Source organism: Amphiprion ocellaris, chromosome 14 (genome assembly GCF_022539595.1).
Source record: "Amphiprion ocellaris isolate individual 3 ecotype Okinawa chromosome 14, ASM2253959v1, whole genome shotgun sequence".
Classification (NCBI taxonomy): domain Eukaryota; kingdom Metazoa; phylum Chordata; class Actinopteri; family Pomacentridae; genus Amphiprion; species Amphiprion ocellaris.
In genome coordinates this window covers 9,745,064-9,769,201 of record NC_072779.1, presented here as the reverse complement: position 1 = coordinate 9,769,201, position 24,138 = coordinate 9,745,064, and the positions used below count along the sequence as shown (strand labels likewise).

General features: G+C 41.3%; 2 protein-coding genes across 3 annotated transcripts in view; one reads left to right on the top strand and one right to left on the bottom strand.

Moving 5' to 3' along the window:
* The window catches only part of taok1b (TAO kinase 1b), a 25,945-nt gene extending 5,056 nt beyond the window's left edge, over positions 1–20,889 (top strand). For both annotated transcript variants that reach the window (XM_023295994.3, XM_023295995.3), the window contains exons 2-21: positions 4,431–4,689; positions 5,259–5,330; positions 6,233–6,334; positions 6,419–6,464; positions 6,576–6,672; positions 6,797–6,910; positions 7,690–7,781; positions 8,049–8,142; positions 8,453–8,534; positions 10,202–10,369; positions 10,624–10,830; positions 12,157–12,291; positions 12,561–12,797; positions 12,952–13,080; positions 14,099–14,182; positions 14,432–14,551; positions 14,630–14,869; positions 14,989–15,201; positions 15,568–15,750; positions 16,712–20,889. In XM_023295994.3, the coding sequence (XP_023151762.1) occupies positions 4,558–4,689; positions 5,259–5,330; positions 6,233–6,334; positions 6,419–6,464; positions 6,576–6,672; positions 6,797–6,910; positions 7,690–7,781; positions 8,049–8,142; positions 8,453–8,534; positions 10,202–10,369; positions 10,624–10,830; positions 12,157–12,291; positions 12,561–12,797; positions 12,952–13,080; positions 14,099–14,182; positions 14,432–14,551; positions 14,630–14,869; positions 14,989–15,201; positions 15,568–15,750; positions 16,712–17,203 (3,039 nt within the window). In that variant the 5' untranslated portion in view covers positions 4,431–4,557 and the 3' untranslated portion in view covers positions 17,204–20,889. The remainder of the gene's footprint in view (positions 1–4,430; positions 4,690–5,258; positions 5,331–6,232; positions 6,335–6,418; positions 6,465–6,575; positions 6,673–6,796; positions 6,911–7,689; positions 7,782–8,048; positions 8,143–8,452; positions 8,535–10,201; positions 10,370–10,623; positions 10,831–12,156; positions 12,292–12,560; positions 12,798–12,951; positions 13,081–14,098; positions 14,183–14,431; positions 14,552–14,629; positions 14,870–14,988; positions 15,202–15,567; positions 15,751–16,711) is intronic.
* LOC111586294 (protein ABHD15) lies at positions 16,343–24,138 on the bottom strand. Its single transcript, XM_023295999.3, is given in 6 exon segments — positions 16,343–17,199; positions 22,178–22,831; positions 22,937–23,097; positions 23,099–23,167; positions 23,262–23,399; positions 23,401–24,138. Coding segments are annotated over 6 exon segments (1,656 nt in total). The 5' UTR covers positions 23,995–24,138; the 3' UTR covers positions 16,343–17,159.

Below are 24,138 nucleotides of genomic sequence, written 5' to 3'. Positions count from 1 at the left end.
GTTAATATCAATGTTCCTCATTCAGACCTGTTTAAATGGAATATACACTCTAATAATATTCAGTATTAGATTAAAAAAAAAACTAACTATGAAGCTGTACCAGTATTATCTAAAAATGTTTACATTTTTGTCTGCCTGGTGGATCAATTTATTGTAAATAAAGTGAGCATAGCGAATCGATTGTGGTTTGTCTTTGAATATTTCCTAGTAAGGCTAGAGCTAATGATTATCATTTAATATCAATATTGGAAAATGTAGAAAGGAAAAAAAAGTCAACGTTTCCCGAAGCTCGACATGATGTGTCAAAATATCTTGTTTAGTCCACAACCCAATGATATTTAGTTTACTGTCATAGAGGAGGAAAGAAAACCAAAGGAAACATTTTACAGCATTTTTGTAAAAATCATCTTTCTTTGAAAAGCTGCTGAGAGCTCATGCTAAATTTTCTGCTCTCTATTGTTTACAAGCTGTTGTGCGTGTCCCTTTAGTTGCCCAAATCTTTACAACAGAGGTGGACAGTTCAAAATTAGGGTAACATGATAGCAAAATATGGATAGGGAAATATTCCAGGTTGAAATAAACTGGACTGTGTCACATTTTATATGTAATTAAATATTTTTAGTGTGAATGCCAGTATTAATATTGCCAACAGTAAATACTCCTAACATGCTTGTTAGCATTTATTTATGACCTCTCCTTGTTGCCATGAGCAAAATCAGTTTGTTCAGATTCAGTCAGAGCATCTGTGAAGAAGTACAATCACAAGATAGCTGGAAAAAGTTACGTGCTTCAGGAAAGAGTACAGAAAGCTTTGACACCAGAGTGTTTCTGACATTGTTTTGCTGCTGCTCTGTCAGTACTTCATGCTGATTTGGGGAGTGAGACAAACATATTTCATCATTTAGAGCAGAGCTGAGTTTTTAGTTTGTCAACGCTACTTCTAGCTTTTCTATCTCTCACACAAAAATGACCAAAATTTCAACCCATGTTTGCATAGATTGTTATGTAGATTATACGCTGTTGGAAAATGCTGATCAGCCTGATTGGCAACACATACTAAGATGCCACATATTGTCTATCAGTGGAACACAGTTCATTGCATAGTTTCACTTCTAGTTTTGACTCATTGTTTTTTTCTAAGGTTCCTTGCTGGTCCTTTAACTTTCTATAGTAATGGCAGATTCACAGTGCACATCAGGGTTTTTCCTGAATCAGAAATTGCATTTAGGGGTTGACTACGGATTAATAGAGTAAAGGCAATGATTCTGCATTACCTTTGACAAAAATCCATGCATTTTCCTACTATACCTGACCATTTGAGTAAGAAAAATGTCTATAATGCTTGAGTAAATGAAACCTCAATTAACAAAACTCTTCTTTAATCTCAGCTCGTGATTGTGCTTTGGTGCTGGTCCTGACTAAAACATTTTCTTTATGCATGAAAAATTTAGCATATTTAAGAGCATTGTCTTGCTTTAAGTCATTGTGCGCATCAACAGCTCCAGACAGAGGAAAAACTGCCACACCTGTATATGTAGTACTTTATGCGCTTTTGCACTGATCTGCTTTGTTTCCTGAAAGCAGCAGTAAAACTCGGACCTGTAGGGCTTCTCTTGAACTTTCAAAGTGAAAGATAACAGTTTGAACACATTTAGTGGCCAAAAATCTGCATTTCAGTGATTATCTAATAATGCTGCAGGTGCTATAACAGAATTAAAACCAGTGTGAATGAGTCTCTGTTCACTACAATCCAAAATAGAAAGACTTGATCCTTGCTTGTGTTAAGTTCATTCACAGAAGCAATTTTTAGCTCCATGTGTTGCAGTTGATTTGTATGGACGTTAACAGTGAAACTCAACTGGCCAAGTAGTGTGCTTCACAGTGATTATCTAACAATGCTGGGAGCATTATGGCATAATGCAAAGAAATGTGAATGAGTCTCTGTTCACTAGAATCCAACGCCAACAGACTGGACCTCTGTTTGTGTTACTTAAGTTTGTTCGCAGTTGCAGTTTTTAAGCTTCTTCCGAAGATAAATATCTCAGTGGAAAGAAGTTGTCCTTGAGGGCTATGTGTCTTGGTACTTTCACCCTTCTTTGTTTATTTATGTATTTTCACAGTCAGCTGGGTAGCTTTTTCCGCTGGACAAACCTTGTGACATTCAGCTAGCAGTGCGGTTTTGGTACAACAGGAAGGCCACCAGGTTGTACAGACAACTGCAGACTAAGTTAACAGTCCTTCTGGCCCAAAGATAAACTGAAAGGTGTAAGCTATCAGTTTATCCACTGCTCATTTATGCAGTGATATCTGTTTTTGTGACATCAGGTTGAAAGAGTGCTTTGTCCAGTTAGTTTTCATGCTTTAGGTGTAACCCTGTTATGCTCTGGGATGTATTTTTAAAGTCAGAGTCATCTAAAGGTTAGAAAGAGAGTATGTGGTCACCTGTTTTACTGTTGTTTTCATTTGACATGTTTATATTAATTTCAGAATAATACTTGGATGCTGTGTGACAAAAATGATTGAAGTTTGGTTTTACTCACCCAGAAAACGGGACGCGGTGGATCTGTAAACAGCATTATATGCAGACGAGAAACAAATTACAAGAAAAAACAACTTAAACTGTCATAGTGTGGTGTTGGGCCACCAGAATAGCTTCGATACACCTTGGTATTGATTCTCCAAGACCTTGGAACTCTACTGGAGGGATAAACCACCGTTCTTCCAAAAGATATTGGCCAAAACCTCCCATTAGGTGTTCACTTAGGTTGGGATCAGGTGGAAAAGCCATAGCACATGATTCACATCATTTTCAACAAACCATTTAGTGATCTCTTGTGCCCTGTGAACGGGGCCATTGTCATCCTGAAAGAGACCACTCACATCAAGATAGAAATGTTCCACCACAGGATAAAGGCTATCACTGAAGAAAACTTTGTATTGGTTTGCCGTGATCCTCTCCTCTGAGGGTACAAGTGGAGCCAAACCATTCCAGCAAAATGCCCCCCACGACATAACAGAGCCTCCAGGTCCCCTCACTGTAGATGTCAAAGGTTTACATTATTTTCCTTTAATTTGTCACCCATCTTTAACTGTCACTAACTCGTAGATGTTGGACTTTAAGCATCCCAAATGATGTGAGTAATTACTGTAACTTCCAAAAGCTGATGAGGCCAAACAAGTTTCAACAAAACCCTTCAAACAAACACTGACAATGAGCAGCACATGCACATTAAAGCGGTGCCACCTGTGCATTAAAGAGAAATATTGTTAATTTGCATGAAACCTTATGTAACCCAAACTCTTTGTTTTTAGTGTTTTGTACCGTATATTCCAAAGTAACACCTTTTAAGGATAGTAGCAACACTTTTTTTATTTGTGTGAATTTTTGCCTGTGATGAAATTCTCAGTTAAACACACCTATTACTAGTTGCAGTATAACGTACAACACACTCAGTATGTATTCACATCGTTACGGCCAGCATCATGACTATGTGGTACACAACTTGCATGTTCAGGTATACACGGTATTAGCATGTTGTATGTATTAACTGGGGCAAAATTGATGCATCCGGGTTAGAGTACACAATAAAATCTGACCCCTTGTCCTAATTGATCATCCAGTGCAGCTAACTGCTCATTACTGCATAACAGTGGACGTGAAATCAATCCTCGAGCTGGGATATTTGCATTACCCAGCCATTTCAGTAGCTTACAGATCTGCATTAATTGCTAAAGCACTCTGAATTGATGCACTAGTGATGGTTCTGCAGTTATATTGGTGTCAGCGTTTGAAAATATGTCGTGTGGCCAAAAACCACTGTGTTTACAATACTTCAGGAGCCCGTGACCTTTTTGAGGAAGGTTTGTGGTATTGACATCAGCTGTCTGGGGACTTGCTGTGGCATATTTTAAGAATGTCCTCAGGCCCCTTGTGTTTCACCAGTTGTTAAGCATATCAGTGGGATAGGGGTATTTATGTGGAAGTCATTAGGCAGAATGGTTGTTCAATAAAAAAGGAATATAGGGTAGTGTTACTCCACCGTCGTCACCTTTTAATATATTCTTTTCCTCCCATACACTATCCAAAATTAATTCAAAAGTGATTTAATGAAAACTGGAAAAGTTACGTAGCTGAATACCTGCATGAGCCCATGAAATCGCTGAAGCAGATAATTACAGCCTTCAGCTTGGCCAATGTAAAGTGGTCTGCTTGATCCCTGTGAGGAAGCAGACGATATATCACAGCATTTTGTATTTGCTTCCTTTTAGATCAAAGTTATGCTGAGATTTCCTTCTCTCCTTTTCAGATCTGGTTGTTGACTGTCTTACTTCTATCTTCAAACGCTTCCTCTCTCAGCGTTAGATCAGCATGTTTCATCTCGTCCTCGCTAACACCCCTGTCTGTCTCTCTTTGTCTTCTGTCCATCTAGGTGCCCATGTGCTGGTTCCTCAGGCGCATCCATTACCGCAGATGAATCTTCAGCTGCTTTGGCAGAGCTCAGCACCCAGATAGTCCCATCCCCTTTGCGTGGGTGATCAGGGACTACATTAACCAGGATGCCCTCCTCTGTAAGGGCAGGGAGCCTGAAGGATCCAGAGGTGGCTGAGCTTTTCTTCAAAGAAGACCCAGAGAAGCTTTTCTCTGACCTCCGAGAGATCGGCCATGGCAGCTTTGGCGCAGTCTACTTTGTACGGCAGCTTCATCTTCACACTGACTCACACAGACGAGAAATGCACTGAGCTAATCAGCGGACAGAAACTGTACATGTTGAACAGTCATACAATGAGTTAAAGGAAAACCGTCAGTCTGAGTCACCATTGTTCAGTAAATACAGATTTAAATGTGATCCTAATTAGTTTGTATTTAATCAGCTGCTGTGTTCCTTTTTATGAATAACATGTTAACTCAGTTCTATTTGACATGCCAGTTAAAGCTAGCAGCTGAATCAAATGTATCTTATGTTTTCTTACAATACATTAGTGTCCTTCCAGTGTTCCAAAAAGTGAAGCTTCTCAGGAAATTCTCAGGAAAGAAGAGAAACAGTTTGTACAAGGTTATTTTTACCAGCAGATAAACGGGTTTAATAGCACCAGCATACAGCAGAGTGATGTGACTCACCTGAACTTTCTGACCTGACTTTGGTTCTTGAACGCTGCATGTACCACATCCTTGATGAGACATAATGTGCAGAGAATCGCTGTTGCAGTGTACCTAATGGTTTAAATGTGTACTGACAATGAACTCTTGTGTTTTCCAGGCACGGGATGTGCGCACGAATGAGGTGGTGGCAATTAAAAAGATGTCCTACAGTGGCAAACAATCTAATGAGGTGAGTCAAACTATATCTTGTTTAGATCATAAATCCAAACTTGAACATAGCATTTTTCACACTGTGCAGGAAGCATTTGACATTCAAACATCGTCCATGGAACTTTTGGTATGTGTTTATCCTCAGATCACAATGAGAAACACGACTCTAAATACAACAGTAGTTTGTAGAAATGTATAGAATTAAGATGATGGCCAGAAACCAAGAAGTTCAGAGAAGCAACAAGTGTTTATTCAGCAACTGCTGTGAAAAAGAAGCTCCAACACACTTCTGTGTAGAATTGCTTATATTAAAAAGAACATTTCAACTCAAACGCAGCCTCTTTAAAATAGGATTTTAACAAGTGATTTATATTTAGCTTTTAAACCCAATCAGATCATTACTTAAGTCCCCTTTTACATGCATCAGATCAGTCTGTTTTTCATCTTTACACATGCGTATCTTGACAGAAAAACAAAAGTTTGCAACAAATCATGAATATCACAAAGTCCAAAAATCCACACAGTGAGAAAAAACAAAGCTACTCTTTCTGGGCTTCTGAAGAACTGAAATTCACTGAAGAATCAGTGACTCAACCACTTTTCTTGGTAGAGGATAGATAATGTAATCTGGTTATCTTTAATTAATTTAAAGCAGTAAAAGGCCAGATAAAGATCTGCTGGACTGTAGCATTAATCATTGTAATTGTGGCTTAAAATCCCTGAACGTTACATCTCAACAAATCTACTCCTGGCTGCTCGTTGTCACTGTTGTGGTCCCAGATACAGTCCACTTTGCTGATGATTTCAGATTACACATAATCTGTGAAGAGAACCACCTTACTCCTATTTGCACTTAAAGACAAGCTTGTGCCCAACACGAAGAAAAGTGTTTTATATTTTCCTTGCTTCGTTCCCAAACAGAAATGGCAGGACATCATAAAGGAGGTGAAGTTTCTCCAGAGGATCCGGCACCCAAACAGTATAGAATACAAAGGCTGTTACCTCCGTGAGCACACAGCATGGGTGAGTCGCATGTTCACATGCACAGAATTGGAAGATTATCTGATTCTCTATGTATTTTCTTGACATTATCTCTTGTTTTTCTAGCTGGTGATGGAGTACTGTCTTGGCTCAGCCTCTGACTTGTTAGAAGGTGAGCAAAAAGAAAAGAGTCCACTTTAAAAGACGTGATATATGACTGAGCTTATAGAGAGTAGCATGCATTGTTTTGTCTTCATCAGCTGACTGTTTTTCTCTCCCACAGTTCATAAAAAACCTTTACAAGAGGTGGAGATTGCTGCCATTACACATGGTGCTCTGCAGGGGCTGGCTTACCTTCATTCCCACAATATGATCCACAGGTGAGGGATTAGCGCATTAGCTGCGTTGTTCTTTATGTTTCTGGGTTAATAATAAGCAGCATGAAATATAACGTCCCATCACATACCCTCTGCTCTGACATGCATGTGTTATCTCTCCTCTCAGGGATGTAAAGGCAGGTAACATCCTGCTGACTGAGCCTGGGCAAGTCAAACTGGCAGACTTTGGCTCTGCCTCCATTGCCTCACCTGCCAACTCCTTTGTGGGAACGCCGTACTGGTAAGTGAAAGCTGAAAGGAGCATTTCCCAAGGTACTTTTGTGTACACGTGACTTTATCAAGGGTCTCTAACTGAGCGTCTGCCTAAAGAAACACTGATTGGTGAAACAGATTTGCCTCGGTTTGCATATTCACACACAAGTAATAAGCAGCCTGCTGACACATTCAAATACTTTGGCGCTGTGATTGCTACATTTACTCAGAATTTAGACATTTTCTGATATGCTCAGATTTTTAAAAAGTAGAAGCTAATATACTTTGGGGTGTCTGGCATTATTTAATACAAGATTCAATTCAGTCCTGCACAATCAATCACAATATGTCTTATGGAGCGATTGAATAACACAGTAGATGAGTTTATGTGTGTCATTCATGCTGCTGAGAAAATCAAAACTGTTATTTATTTCAAATAATAAAGTGACAGTGCCTTTTAGTGTGGAGAGTTACTATGATATAGAGGTACTCTTATCCTTTTTTCTTGTTTAACTAGCTGAGTGCGAATATATCTTTCAAATAATTAAATTTTTGGGGGTAAACGGCCTGCACACATAAGGTCTTTTTACCTTGACTATGTTCTACAAAACCCTTGACAATGTGTTTCTCATTCATCATCTTTCATACACACCACTCCCATCAGGAGCAACGTAGGGCTCAATGTCATGTCCAAGAGCACTTTGGCAGATAAAACAAAGCCAAAAAAATACACTTTAATTACTTAAACTTTCTGTTTTGTTCTTCTCAGTTTCTCACAGCCACTTTCTCTTTCTTCTCTTCATCCAGGATGGCCCCAGAGGTGATTCTAGCTATGGATGAGGGCCAGTATGATGGGAAGGTGGATGTCTGGTCCTTAGGGATCACCTGTATAGAATTAGGTAGGTGACAGTATGCTTGTAGGATATTTAGATGAAACTGCAGTAGGAACAATATTTTTCTTCAGTTATTTTATGTGACCAAGATCTCTGGACTTTGTGAATATTAGATTTGGTAAAATCTGCATTTTTTAGGAACTCAGCTGTAAAGCAAGCCTATATTTTCCCTTCTGATCACTTGAGAAAAAAATGTCCCAAAGCCTTCAGTTACTTATGATAATAAACCTGTGTAATAATAAGAATAAATCACCGTTGTCTCTTCTGTTCCAGCGGAGAGGAAGCCTCCCTTGTTTAACATGAATGCAATGAGTGCCTTATACCACATAGCGCAGAATGAGAGCCCCACACTGCAGTCCAGTGAATGGTGAGGTGTCGCACACACAAACACACACTGACAGAATTTATCATCTGTGTACTTCTACCCAGCTATGTGCATATACTCGCAGCAGTGAGAGATACAAACCCGAGATGACATTGTATGTTATGTGGAAGCTTATGCAGAAGTGGTTTAAAGCCACTTTAAAACTTTAAAAACACAATAACATCCTTTTTTTGATGTTGCATTACTGTAGTTCTTTTGTATGTTTTTCATCTAAAATGATAATGTTTGTTTATAATCCAGGTTTTCTGTGTCTGTTTTGTTTTGACCCATTATCTTATCATCTTTGCTCCAGGACGGAGTACTTTAGGAACTTTATCGATTCTTGCCTTCAGAAAATCCCCCAGGACAGACCGCACTCTGACGACATGTTGGGTGTAAGTGCACACTTACTACACAGAAACAGAGCAGGGTCAGTGTGCTAAGATGGGAGGCTGACAAGCCCTCTGGTGATAAATCTCTCTCTCTCTCTGATGTTCGCGCTGTGTTCTGTCCCCCATAAGCTTCTCTTTTGATTCACTAATCCTCTACTTCCGGATTCACATGCACACTCACACAAACAAAACATGTACAGAGACACTCACACACAGCTTGGTTTTGTAGGAAGAACACAGATTTAATTACTGTAGAGATGTGACTTCGGCCTCCATCGTTAAGTAACTGAGCAGCTGTCACTTAGCCCACTAATGGACTCACTGTTACTAATGGGAGTTGTCCTTGGGGTACGGAAGCACTGTGCAGTGTCTTTGTTTTTTTTTAAATGTTAAGTTGCAAAACATTGAATTATTTATATATATTTAAACCAATAAAAACTATTACAATGTTATTTTCATGTGATTTTCTTCAATTGGTCTTCTGACCTCCTTTCATCTCCAAGCAAAGTACATAAAGAATGACGCAAATCTTAAACAGAAAGTTTCCGTTTTAATTAACCTTGGCTTAACTTGTCAGGTTTGACAGTCAAACACACAGTTTTCCATCTTATAGGTGTGTTTCCTGTTCAAGTTCGAGTGTAGAAAACCATTTCCGCAATCTAATAATAGTTTATGTACTTATATACATTTTAAGTGTTGCAACACTCATCCAGGCCTTTCCATGTAAACATCGTTTTTCTCTGAGTAGCTACGATGACACATGTTCCATTTAGACAGCAGGAATAGTAGCAGTGATGATGCTGAACCAGACTGCATGAAGCTCCTAGCAGAGTGATCCTGCCCTCACTGCATAAGTAATACTAACATGAAACATATTAGCATTTGTATTAAGATAAAATGTATTTTATTTTCAATTCAATTCGGCTTTATTTACACGTTGCCAGTCCACAACATAAATCATCTCAAGACCTACAAAATGTAATATTATATATTTATATAATTAAACATATCGGAGCCCAGAAGCTCCCTCATTTTGCATATGTATCAGCACTGTTGACACGTAGCAGCACTAAGCAGAATATATAGTTATATACATGTATATTAACTTGTCAGTTTATGAAAAACCTCATGTTGGGTGCACGCAGTATAAAAATGCAAACTTTACTCAAGTATCAGTAGATGATTAAATTTGTCGTAATTTGTATTATTAATCATCCAGACAGGGTCATGAAGAGAACATGTGCACACTTGGTTTTTCTTCCATCTGAAAAATAAAGACTGATCTTTGAGCCAAACAAATGACAGCAATATCAAATAAACAGTCATAAACACACACTGGAGTCGGAGCTGTAACTAACATAGAATCCATCCTCCTCCAATCACTGTAACTAATAGCTAACTCTGCAATCCCTCTTTTTTGGGGTTATTGAAATGTTTCGATTGTTAATTTTGCAATTTATGGCGCAAAATCAACGTCACATGTTGATCTCCTCATAAGCTGTCAGTCATCCTGATTTGTTGAAACCTGCCAGTTAAAGATAACCTTTTTCTGAATTTTGAAAATGATTTGTGTTTTCCTCCTGGTCATTCCCATTTGTCCTGTTTGTTTCATCTGTGGCTTCTCTATTCATTATATTCTATCTCTTCTGTCCCGTCACTCTGACCTCCAGCATGCGTTTCTGCAACGTGAACGTCCAGACTCGGTGCTGATGGATCTTATTCAAAGAACCAAGGATGCAGTGCGAGAGCTGGATAACCTACAGTACCGCAAGATGAAGAAGATCCTCCTTCAGGAGGCCCACAACGGACCCACAACAGAAACCCAAGAAGGAGACGAGGTGTGTGGATGTTTGTATGTTAAAATGAAGCCTAAAGTAGCACTGCAACAGTAAGATTTGTGTGGGTACAGAAATACATTTGGCACTTTCATGGTATTCTGCCATATAGTGAAAAATAACCCAGCATGCATTGGTTTGTATGCACGTGTGTCTGTCTGTGTCCTCTATGTCTCTTGGTCTTTCTGGTGTTCCCTCTCTGGCTCCTTCTCTCTCCCTTGCTGCCTTTCTCTCGGCTCTTTCCGCTCCGTCTCCAGGATCTGGAGCCCGGCGGAGGTCGGACCGGAACCGTGAACAGTGTCGGCAGCAACCAGTCCATCCCCAGCATGTCCATCAGCGCCAGCTCCCAGAGCAGCTCTGTCAACAGCCTGAACGAAGCCGCTCAGGACAGCCGCAGCGAGCTGGACCTGATGGAGGGAGACCACACGGTGATGTCCAACAGCTCCGTCATCCACCTCAAACCGGTGGGTGAAGAGACACACATGATTGATTTAGAGTGACACTGCACTGATTATTCATATGCAGACCAGTTTACAACCATGTCTTCCCGCGCCTGTGGCACAATGTGTCACGTAACTTCACATCAGTCATTTCAGAAGTGAAAGACAGATGTGGGTTGCATTATGGGAAATGTAGGAACCAGTAGTAGTCTTGAGCCAAGATATGTCACAGTCTTCTGAATCCAACCGATAGTTCTTTTGTCTTAATTTGTTTGTTTTTTGTTTAGTTTTTTTGTTTTTGAAAGTTTATTTAGAACATTTCAACATAAAAAGAAAACAGCAACAAAAGACAATGACTAAGTTGCTCAAAAAGGAGTGGGAAGATGTCGAAGCTTATCTAATCCCACCCCTTCTCCTTACACAATGATTGTAAATCTATTCATTCTGCTTCTTCAAAATACTGCCATTTATAAACAACAATAATAACAATAACAATAATAGTAGTGTACATGATTTAGAATAAATATACTCCAATATGTCCATTTATGTTCGTATAAAAGGGCAAAGACATCTACTGCAAGTTTCTCAACTTTATAAAAATGCTATACTAAATTGCTGGATAGTCCTTATAACTAATATTTTTTTTATTCATTTTGTTAAAAAAAAAAACATACGTTATGACTTCATGGCTGATGCCGTTTTCAGAATGGTTTTTTTTTTTTTTGTCTCATAACCCAAGACCAAATTTTGTTTACTAGGAAATTTAAATGATAAAAAACTGCAAAAAGCGGAGAACTGTTTCATTTATGCTGAAACCAGTGAATTTGGATTTTTTTTTTTGCTTCACAAACTACCATCATGCTTAATGTAGTCATTTCAGATTTACAGGTATTAGTACCAAATGTTTGGCTGCATCCATCATGTAGTCTTTAGTTGCTTTCACATCACCATGTACATAAGGGAAGTATGTATATCAACACAATGCGTAGTGTGTTAGCTAGAGCTGCATAGCCTTAGCCTTGTTCAATAAAGTAGTTAAGGTGCAATCCAGAACTTGTTCATGAATAGCACGAATAAAACAAACTGTTTTTGAGTGACCTTTTCCTTTTTGAACGGGGATGTTTTTGGTGAACCGATTAGTTGAGCTGTATTTTGATAGGATGCTGTGTCAAGTTCTCACAAAAAACTGTGATGTTTCTCTGGTAATTTGGTGCTCATGGTTCTTTTTGACTCGCTCTCTTCTCACTCTGGCCCTAACCCTCCCATGCTCCCCATGCCTCCATCCAATAGCTGCACTGTCAGATGCCATAACAAAGTTATGTTGATTTTGTTGCCTTATCTCATCATCAGGAGGAAGAAGAGAGTTTCACTGAGGAGCAGGCAGCCAGCAGTCAACCTACTGAGCCTCAGGCAACACCAGCTCAGGCCCCGAGAAAGCACTACCGCAACAGAGAGCACTTTGCCACCATACGCACAGCATCACTCGTAAGAACACACTTGTTTACTCTTCATGCATCACTTATAAGTTAATTTATTAGTTCCTGTGTAACAGAAAAGGGGGAAAAATAAAAATATTTTGGGACTTACGTTAAAAAGGACTGAAATAATGCGTGTCTTACACATACCACACTCTTTCAACATTGCTATTACATGCTTGAATAGACGCCTGTAAGCCCTCTACAAACACCAGGGTCAAATTTCTGTATTTTGTCATCACTTTTCATAATCTAAGTGGACTGTGCTTGATCTCGTAGGTGACCCGTGAGATGCAAGAACACGAGCAGGACTCTGAGCTGAGGGAGCAGATGTCAGGATACAAACGCATGAGGCGGCAGCATCAGAAGCACCTGATGGCCCTGGAGAACAAGCTGAAAGGGGAGATGGATGAGCACCGGCTGAGGCTGGACAAAGAGCTGGAGAGTCAGAGGAACAACTTCACCCAGGAGATGGAGAAACTGCTCAAAAAACACCAGGCAGCCCTCGAGAAAGATGTATGTAGATCATTTAGGCAGAATACAGCGACCTACTGATAATGCACATACTGCAAATACTGAAATATTACACTGTTGCTGTTTTCGTAGCATTTTCCTGCAACTGAAGCAAATTTTGTTTTTGAATGTTCATCAATGTTCATGTTTGGTTCAGCTGAAGACGTTTGCCAACGATGAGAAAAAGTTCCAGCAGCACATTCAGGTGCAACAGAAGAAGGAGCTCAGCAGCTTCTTGGAGTCACAGAAGAGGGAGTATAAACTACGCAAGGAGCAGCTTAAAGAGGTAACACACATGAACTACGCACATGTAAACCACAGCTAGTGATCATTGTATGCTTTCAACTAAAAGAAAAAACAACATACATAATTGAATACATACTTGAGGTTTTTAATTGTGTTACAAAGAGCACACATCAAAGGCAAAGCAGAAGTTCCTCTGCTATATACTGTATACTATACATTTATATCTGTATATTTTTTGCGACATGTTTTTGGGTTAAGATCAGTTATTTCTTAATTCTTAGGTAATTTGGTGGGCAGAACTGGCAGTCACTATAATGGCTGCTGACTGGCTGCTAAATATTAGGGCCCGACCGATATGGATTTTTTGAGGCCAATGCTGATTCTGATATTTGGCAGAAAAAAATACAGCTAACCGATTAATTGGCCGATTAATTTAAAAAAATATATAACAAATAAAATAACTTCTTTTTTGGCTCCTTAGTGCTTGTAGCAACAAAGATATGAATTACAGGCAGAACATTGTACTGTTTTACAATACTTAACTTTACAAGAGAGAGGAATTTTCAAGTACAGAAATATGTAACAAAGCAAACAAATCAATCTGTAAATGAGTTATGAAATACATATTGTCTTATACTTCTTGTTGCTGCAAACTAGAATTAGCTTGTAGTACAAGTGAAGTTACTGGCAAAACATTATTTCTGCAGCTCTCTGATGCCCTTTAGCATTAAATCACATTTTCTCTACTCCATTATTTTTTCACCATGAAGTCAGGACTCATATGAACCAAAATAAAAACCAGAGACGCCTTTCTTAGATGTCAAAACATGTCATCCTTGATAGAGTTGCATTTTAAATATATAATAGTCACAAATAATCCAACACTAATGTTCCTCTATAACAACACACACGGTGAGTTGCTGTTCCAGCCTGGGTCACGTTCTAGTATTTTCTGACAAAGTAAAACTAAGAGTGACATGATGACGGTTGCTGAAGACAGACAGTAATGTTCATCATTTGAACTAAATAAACTAAACTAAATAACACCTGTGTGGCAGGAACTGAGCGAGAACCAGTCGACCCCCAAGAAAGAGAAGCAGGAGTGGCTGTCCAAGCAGAAAGAGAACATCCAGCACTTCCAGGTAAGGGTTTTTCAAAACATTATGTACACTTTTAGAACTGAGTGATGTTGTTACCCCACTGTGGCAATTAATTTGCCGTGAATAGAATCTCTAACAGAAGTAAAAGTTCTCCATCTAAGTACTGCCCAAATCCAACCCTCCTGAGCTGATCTGTGCCCCAAAGCTATTTTTTTGCCAAGTCTTCTTGAGAGTTTAAAGATTACGTTTGGCAGTAAGCTCTTATTTATGCCACAATGTGTCCATTTCCAGGCAGAGGAGGAGGCCAACCTGCTGAGGAGACAGAGGCAGTACCTGGAGCTGGAGTGTCGGAGGTTCAAACGCAGGATCCTCATTGCCAGACACAATGTGGAGCAGGATCTGGCCAGAGAGGTACACACAAAGAACCAAACACCACCACCTTTACTCTACCACTCTTACTTTATTCACATTATTACCTCTCTTATTTAGGAGCTGAACAAACGGCAAACTCAGAAGGACCTGGAACATGCTATGCTGCTCAGGCATCACGAGTCCATGCAGGAGCTGGAGTTCAGGCATCTGGGGACGATCCAGAAGGCCCGGGCAGAACTAATCCGAACCCAGCACCAGACAGAGCTCACCAACCAGCTGGAATACAATAAAAGGAGGGAGAGGGAGCTGAGGCGTAAGCATGTCATGGAGGTCCGGCAGCAGCCCAAGAGCCTCAAGGTACACAGACTGATGGAGAGCTGTTTGGGGTTTTTTTCTTGAATGCTGTTCTGCACAACCAACACTTAACGGGGGTTAAACGCCTGCCTTCACCACTTTCGCTTCTTTTCCTTCTTTAGTCCAAGGAACTTCAGATTAAGAAGCAATTTCAGGAGACGTGCAAAACCCAGACCAGGCAGTACAAGGCCCTCAGGAACCATCTGCTGGAGACTACACCCAAGTCTGACCACAAGGCCGTGCTCAAGAGGCTGAAGGAGGAGCAGACTAGGAAGCTGGCCATCCTCGCCGAGCAGTATGACCACTCCATCAATGAAATGCTCTCCACACAGGCTGTGAGTACCTCCAAAATGTTTACGAAACAGAAGTCATTTCTGAACTGATAATGTTGCTTCATGCAAAACAGCCACAGAGGAATTGCGCATAATAAATTCTTAGCAAAAATGAATATTTACTTTCTGAAATTGCCAATTTGAGAACATGAAAAAGAGGCTAGGAATGTGTGAATCTAGAAATATGTTTTGAATGAACTCCTAAGTATTTGTCTTGACCCTGCACATTCCTTTGTAGGAGCAATAAAGTTTTCAAGTCTCCAAAAGCTGTTAAAAAAAACTTTAATCATCCACACAAATGCTATCAAATAGTCTGATTCCGGTGCAGAATTACTGATTATTTTCTGTCTTTTGCTTGGCTGCCCTCAGCTGCGGTTAGATGAGGCTCAGGAGGGGGAAGGTCAGGTTCTAAGGATGCAGCTGCAGCAGGAGTTAGAGCTGCTCAACGCCTACCAGAGCAAGATCAAGATGCAAACAGACGCACAGCACGACAAGGAGAGGAGGGAGCTGGAGCAGAGGGTGTCTCTGCGGAGGGCTCTGCTGGAGCAGAAAGTAAGAAAGGCTCTGGGCTTTCCCCGTATTATCTAGAGTCACGATGTGTGCCAGTAAGTTTGGGAGAGACGGTAGATTTCTATGTTTAGAATTTTGGTCGTGGGATTCCCCTTGTGTTGACATTGACGTACTCTGTCTCACTCACTGCTTTTAATCTGGCCGTTTTTCACTCCTGTAACATTTTTACTCACTGTGGGCTCATTTTTAACTGCAGTATCAAGATCTGAAGCTCTAAGGAAACAACACAACCATGACTAGAAGTAGAGAGAACTCAAATGTCTTCTGTGCAGTATGACGTTATAATGCCCTAAAAAATGAAATCAACATGTACAGTATTTTCCAAGTGTCAAGTGTGGAAAAATGGTGACTCTATCAATATTTTACTATTTACATGCTTGACTTGTTTCCATGTCCTCTATCTGCTTTTTGTAAACGCAGCCTGCAGTTCAGCAAAAATGTCCCTGAACTGTCATGTGACTGTGAGTCACTAATGGCTTTATGGTCACGACTGCTTCAGTTGCATTGTGTTTCATTTCAATTCAGGAGTTCTTACACTAATACTGTAAGCAATACACGTCAGTAATCATCAATAGTAATTTCATTGTTTCTTTCATATTTATATCTATAGACGACACGTTTTAGGAAAGTATACATTGAGAGGATATGGACAGGTACAGCAGTGTGAAACAGATGAAATACTACTGGTTTCCAGCTGGACACCAGGTGTGCTGATGAGGCTTAAAAAAGTTTAGATCTGGATACATTTTCCATGTCACAGATGAGTAGTTTGGGGACTCATGCAAACTTGAAAATCAGATTTTCTTTTTCTGTTTTTAACATTTCAGGTTCTAATAAATGAAAAATGTCTTTTGTTTTTCTCACCATGACACCATAAGTATTCTGTGCAGTGTCACTTCACCTTCATTTTAGCATGATTTGTTCACTGTGTTTCTCACCCCAGATCGAGGAGGAAATGCTCTCCTTGCAGAACGAGCGCCTGGAGCGAATCCGCTCGCTGCTGGAGCGCCAGGCCCGAGAGATCGAAGCCTTTGACTCGGAGTCCATGCGGCTGGGCTTCAGCAACATGGTGCTCACCAACCTGGCTCCCGATTCCCAGGGAGGCTGGGGGGGAGGAGGCCAGGGGGCTCAGGGGGGAGGCCACTGGCCCGGAGGAAGCGGAGGAGGCGGCCACCACAGTCATCACCACCAGGGGGGCTCCAGCTCGCAGCAGCCCTGGGGTCACCCGATGCTGGCTGGGGGCCCACCGCCGTGGAGCCTCCACCACCCCGGAGGAGGGAGTCAGAGGGGCAGCCAGGGAGGCGCGGGAGGGGTGAGGAACAGCCCACAGGCTATGAGGAGGACGTCATCAGGGGGGAGGAATGAACAGGGCATGAGCAGGAGCGCCAGCATCACCTCTCAGATCTCCAACGGATCCCACCTGTCCTACACCTAGAACACAAACCCACACACACACACACACACACACACACACACACACACACACACACACACACACAGAAGCATCACAATAATTGTCTTAAAGTTAAACTCTTATGCGCAGAGGTAACACTGTACACACACACACACGCTTTACATACACTTGCTGTTAGTACATCTCACACTTTGCAGTACTGAGACGGGGTGAACTCAGCCGAGTTCTTCTCGCTCACATCAGTGTACAGCAAGCAGCCGTCTGTGGAAACCCTGAAGAGCTGAAACTAATCCAACATGGCTGAGGGCCATTTACAGAATGCCACAGTGCAGTAGTGTCATTTTTCCTGCAGCCTACAGTGCTAATTAATGTGTTTGTTCATGCCATGTTAGTCTCTGTTGCCATAGACAAAAGAGTAGTATATTATCTACCAGAATTTATTATCGAGAGTGGTTTGTTTGCAGTTTTTTTTTGCAGTATGCTGTTTCACATTTAAGTGGGCAAAATCAGAGTTTTGAAGATGTCATGCAGTAAGGGGCAGTAATGGGAAAACTGGTGTTCAGTGTGCAGTTTTTAAAATAGCATTTGCAAATTTGTCCAGATGTGCAGATTCTTTCAAGTTCAGGATTTAATGTTTAAATATTACAGATGAGATTATTGTTTGTGTGCAGTTACAGGCAAATGACAGCTCAGGAGGTACTGAGGGGGTTTAAAACTGATGATAGAATAATAGAAAACGAAGGTCATTGTAAGTTAGTGTAAGTGTGTATGGCTGACTTTACATTTGCAGCAGGTTATGGTGTCAGGGATTGCTAAAAGTATGCTATCGTTCAATCTGCACCACCAGAGAGGAAATCTTAACTGTGCAGAAATTGTGGTGCAGTGATTTGTTGGAGCATAAAGCCTCAAACTAGCAGGTATAAATGCCACACAGGTTCTCAGTCCCTGGAGTTATGTGTGGACTGAAAGCAAGGATGCTACGATGCCAAAAGTAAAGGTGCAGAGTCAGATTTGTCGTAATAACTATTCAAGCCATGTTTTGTATTTAAAGAAATTGTGCCAGAGTAGCTCAGTTTAGTTAACAGCCAAGTAGACGCATGTGTTGCTGGACTGGAAGAAAGAAGGAAGTTATTCATCTCCTGCAGCTTTATGGGCTCAGCTCTCGGGTTTCCACAGACCTCTGCGCTTCACTCACACCTGCCCAGTGGACGGCCAGTCTGAGGGACGCTGTAGCCTTAGTAGTCCACAGCCCTCAGGACAGAGATGGGTTTCAGCAGCACCTAACCTCTACTTGAAAAGCTTCACAACTGGTGTTCTTTCTCTCTCTCTCTCTCTCTCTCTTTTCACTTGTTTGCTGTAATTTATCCGTTTAATCTGGCACCTTCTTAGTGATGCAGTAAAAGAAAAAACACAAACTGATCCACGCCTGCTTGCCTACCTCAAGTACAGCTTCACCACAGGGTGTCAAGACTTAACAGTGACTTCCACTTTGGCACAGGCCTTCACTCCCAGTAAATCAGACATATTCACACACACACACACACACACACACACACTCATGCAAACACAAATTGTTGATTTTTATTCCCCTGTCAAACAGTATGCAAACATGGCTGATAGATGCATGTGCACAGAAAGTTAGACTGGAAGTGTAAAATGTCAAAACTTGAGGAGCAAATAGCACATTTAGAGGCTGAGTTGGATGTAAATGAGTAACAAACTCAGCAGCAGGCGAATGTAAAGTCAAACACTCGTTAACTGTTTGCATCGGGGCGTCTCTTTTAGCAGCAACATTGCCTAAAACGTTCCCCTTTTTCTTTAAGAATCCCTTTAATGAATAAATACGAACGAACACAGTGTGAGGAGGAGCTTCTCCGGCCCTCTGCTGGTTGGTGGCTGCTGAATGTGTCCGTGGACGGATGGGCGGTGATGCTGTGATCTCCGCTGCCATGCCCCTGCAACCTTCCCCGGTCTGACACCCCGCTCTGTCTCACCCCCCGATGACCACAAAGTCACGTTCTGACCACAGATCTCCCTGCGTCCCTCCCACCTTCCGTTTCCTCCCCTCCTGAGCCTTTTGTGGTTGTCGCCCCCTCCCCGATCTAAGGAGCAATTCAAGTGAAAGGAAAAAAAAGAAAGAAATATATATAGAGATGTATTATTATATAAGTCTATAAAAAAGAAGGATTATAGAGAAGATAAAGGTGGAAGTGTTATTGCAAAAATGCAGAGATTATGCATTATATTTTTTTGTTTTGTTTTTTCAGTGGTGGAATGTACAGGAAATGTGTTAATAGTGTATATTTTGAATTTGAACATATGGAAATCTAATTGACAAATCAAAGACAAATTAAGTTGCGATGCGGGCACAATGATGTGGCTTTAGACCAGCGGCGGTCAGATGAACGGTCCAGTTACAGCCGCTGAGTTTTCACTGTCTTACTTGCAGCTGCGAGTTCTGAAACTTGTTACAGATATTCTGTTGTGAATGGTAAAAACACAACTTTAGGTCAGATTGCCTCGAGGAAATGGCAAACATTTTGTTTAATAGAGTATGAGGATGATTTTGCACATAATTTGAAACCTAGCTAGGTGTAGCCTTTGCTGTGGCATCGGCTATATTTTACTGACATTATTCTACCCAATATAGAAGACTGGACCTGTCTGTTTAGGAGCTTCGTGGTTTTTAGAAGACTGTCAGGCCTGAAGTTAAAGTTGTGATAACATAGAAAAAGCACTGTCTTTTAAGATTTTAAAACAATATTTGGTGCACTCTACCACCTCAGTTTGCTTCCAAATTCTTTCACAAGAAAGTAAAATGCTGTTTCTGAAAATGGTTACTCTCCGTCTTGTGGGGTCCAGTGACATTATTTGGACTGTTATTTCAGATTACCCACCAAGTATTTTCACACTGCACTTAATTATTTTGCCTTTTTATGAAAAACAAAGAAAAATCTTCCCACCCTGCACTCAAAACGTATAATACTGTTGTTTTTCTTGGCTCAGTTCTAGAAACAGAAGTCAGCCGTTGTACCGAACATCTTTTATCAACCTTTTTTTTTTTTGTTCCCACTCTTTAGTGTTTTTATGCCAGAAAAGGGTCATTGTTATTTTATTTTCCAGATGATATCTACAGAGGGCCAAACAAGTGGCAGATTTTTTTTAGACCTTTTGTGTTTACTAGAACTCCCAGGTGTTTTGCGAGGTAGACGGGGGACAGAGTCTAGCTTTAGACCTTGGTCACTCTGAACTGGATCGGTTGCACTGATTGCACAAGTGACTGACCAGATTAAAGAGTCTGCTGTGATCCCCCCCCCTCGGCGAGCTGAGGGGCGGCTGCCATTGGCTGAAAGTAGGCGGGAGGCAGGGTTACGTCTGTACAGTCTGTTTATCAGTATTCCTTTTATCTCCTGTCATTTTGGTGGATCTTGCTGTTTTATTCTCCCTGGTCCAGAGATCTGTATTAAACTGTATTAAATTGTATAGATTGTGCAAAGAAAAAAAATGAAAAAAAAAAAAGCTGAATGTCGCATAGCAGAAGAGAAAAGATATTCCTTACAGATGACAAAGTGATTTAAAAATGTATAAAAGAAATTCAGAAGCAAAGTTTAGGGGATAAATGTAATATTTTGTTTGTAATTACTATTTTTTGTTGGAAGAGGGCTACTGGATAAAGAATCATCTGTAATAAAGTAATTTTAATATTTCTTGGCCCCATGGTGTTTTGTGTCAGCAGGCTCCTCAAAGTTTACAAAAAACCTTTACTGTAAGCTTAAATACTGTTTAAAAATGCCTGAGGTACAATGTATTTAATTGATTTAGTGCTACAGTTTTGTTTCAAGCGCAAAGAAAGACTTATTCAGGTCTTGTAACCTGTTTTATAATAGAAGGTTTTATTAAAGCAGCCAGCAGTGACATTATTAAGTAACTTGTTTAGATAAATGCTAATAAATACAAAATTATTATCCTAGATTTAAAATCTAGGTTCAGAGAATTTTTCTTGGAAGGTTTAGCAGTCTTTTCCAAAACCGGATTCTTCTTGAAAACCATAGCTTTGTAAATATTTCTTTCTCAACTGAAGATTTCCACCCCCCCTCCTTTTCTATTTTTGCTGTTTCTTTTTTCCTTTTCTTTTAAGGGCTCATCATCCTAAAACTCCAGCTGCAGATAACTACACTGTAAAAAATGTTTGTACATTTTGTTGTGAAAAACGGTCGAACCATGACGGTAAAAATCTGTAAACTCTAAATCAATTTGATGTAGTTTATCTAATGCTGAATCACCATAAACACGTTAATCAGGAGAAAAGTGCATTTTTTAGGGTTTTTTTTTCTCTTGAAAAAATACATTTCCCAACTCCTGCATAGTTTTTGATGGAAAAATGCTGTAATATGTATAGCAATACTGTAATTTTTGGATTTAATTCTCAAAAATAATAGTAATTTTTCACAGTTAAATGTATATATTGTTGTACTGGCAATGGAAACATGCTGCAATATTTATAACGAGTAAGATGACAATTTCTGAATTTCATTACATGTAAAGAATACAGTTTGTTACTGGTCAAATTGATGTGCTTTTGTGTTAACGGACATATGCTTTAATATTTATGACAGCTTTAACCACAATTCTTTCTAAAAATACATCTAATTTATGTTAAATACACAAACTATTGTGCTGATAATGGAAAAGTGCTGTAATATTTATAAGTCGTCACACAAACTTTATATAGTATTTTCATGTAAATTTTCACATTTTTAAAGGTTAAAACTTTTTTTTTTTTTTTTACAATAAAATATGGAATGAACCACATTTTTTAACCCTAAAACCAACAATATCAATACATTTATTTACCATAAATGTATAAAATGTTTTAAGATAATTTTACGGTAGCATTTTGGCAACTACAGCTGCTGGAACCGTAAAAACAACTTTTTTTTTTTTTTTTTACAGTGTAGTAACTAATTTGATCTCCTCCTTCAGCGTGTATACGACCTCTTCCAGGTGAACTCTCCTTCCTCAGGGTCCACATATTCAGGGTTCTGTGTTCTCGTTCTCCTCGTCATGGTGACTCTCCTCCTACGTTGAGGAACCACATTTCTGATCCAGCTCCTCTGACCCGTCGGACTGTTTTCTTCCAGCACTCCGTCCCTCTGCTCCCCTCTCAGGAAATCAGCCACCACTCTGAAGTACTCCAGAACCACCATGTGACTCCAGTTACCTTCCCTCTCCTCCTCCAGAGTGAACCCACAGTGCCCTCCTCTGACCGTCAGCACCAGATGGAAGTACGGGTTGCTCAGGAAGAGTTGAAGGGGCAGCGTGGAGGCTGGAGGGAGGAGAGGATCGTCGCTGCTGCAGATGCAGAGGACAGGAACCGCCACCTCGTCTGCATCCCTCAGCGGTTCATTCCTCTCCCAGTAGCTCTCCCAGTCCTTGGCTGGGTAAGCTCGTTCTCCCAGTGCCCAGACCGCTGAGGGCGCCAGGCCCGGCGGGGACTGAGATCCTGAATTCAGTCCAGAGTTTGGAGGCTCAGAAGCTTCTGACTGAAGCTGGACTGAAGAGCAGAAAAGAGTTTCTTCAAAGTCTCTGAGGGAAGAACATCTGAGGGCTCGATCCACATCCAGAACTCCTATGAAGGAACTTTTATATCTTAAACCAGAGACGTGTGAAAGCACAAACATCTACATTACTATCCCAACATTACATTCATATCTGGGTTGCAATATATTTCAGTTCTGCTCTAATTTCTCTCACCTGCTGAGCTGCAGTTTCCGGTGAAATAGTGACCCCCACCGATAAACAGCAGGCATGGCTGTTTCAAACCACAGCTGACCCTGAAGCACAGGTGAGACGGCTGCAGCTGCCGTCAGGTGAGTGCTGGATCCACATTCACCCAGATAGGAGAGCAGGATCCCCTGAACCTGAACCTTCACTCACTGCTACCAACACAGAGGACGGGTGGCGGCTGTGGACATAAGATACAGCCTGGAGAGGGAAGACGTCAACGATACAATCACTGTCAGGTTTACAGAAACATGCTCATTAACAACATGAAAGGAGTCAGATTCTCTTTCTGTACCTGTTCCAGATCAGCCGGATCTCCGAACTCGGTGAGCCGAGCGGTGGTCAGAGGGCAGCTGGCCGTGCCTCGAGGGTGGAACACCACCACGTAGAAGCCCTGCAGCATGGCCTGATGGCACAGAGCCTTCAGGTGAGGGGGTCATCCCTCCCCAGGACTGAGGGATGAGGAGGAGGACGGGAGGTGTCGGGGTGAAGCAGCCCAGACTCTTCCCCCCTGACTGCTGCTCCTTCCTCCCCTCCCACCTCCTCCTGGCCTCCCCCAGCCTCGTCCCCACGGCCCAGTCCAGAGCCACGATGCCCCCGTCCCTCAGCAGCAGGTGGTCTCTGGTGAACTGCAGCGTGTCCCCCTGTTGTCCACACAGCAGGCCGGACACGGTCTGGAGGTGGGGGTCTCCTCTGGGCCAGCCGGCCAGTCTGGACCTGCCCAGAGAGCCGCAGTGTCGGAGCAGGTATTTGGCCAAAGCTGTGGGTTTGCAGATGAGTCGGGGTCCATCTGAGGCCTGAGCTGACCCCGACTCCGACCCTGGTGGTTTGGCTGTCCATGTTCTCATATTATTATCCAGTGGCAGCTCCAGGATCAGACTGATGATGACCCAGAGCCTCCAGGCTGCAGCTCGGACGGCCGACCTCGTCCAGCGGTGAACGCTGGGGCGGCGGAGAACCACCGACAGAACGACGAGTAGCAGGGACGGCAGAAAAAGGAGGAAACAGTCCCATAGAAATGACGCCATTAGTAAATACAGAAGATCGGTGTGTTTTGCTGTGATTTCTTTAGTGAAAATCAACCCCCACTTAACGCTTCAGGAACCCATGTTAAAGTCCAGGCTGACTGACACAAAAGGAGAAGTGGAGGAAATGTAAGTTGTGGTGTCTGG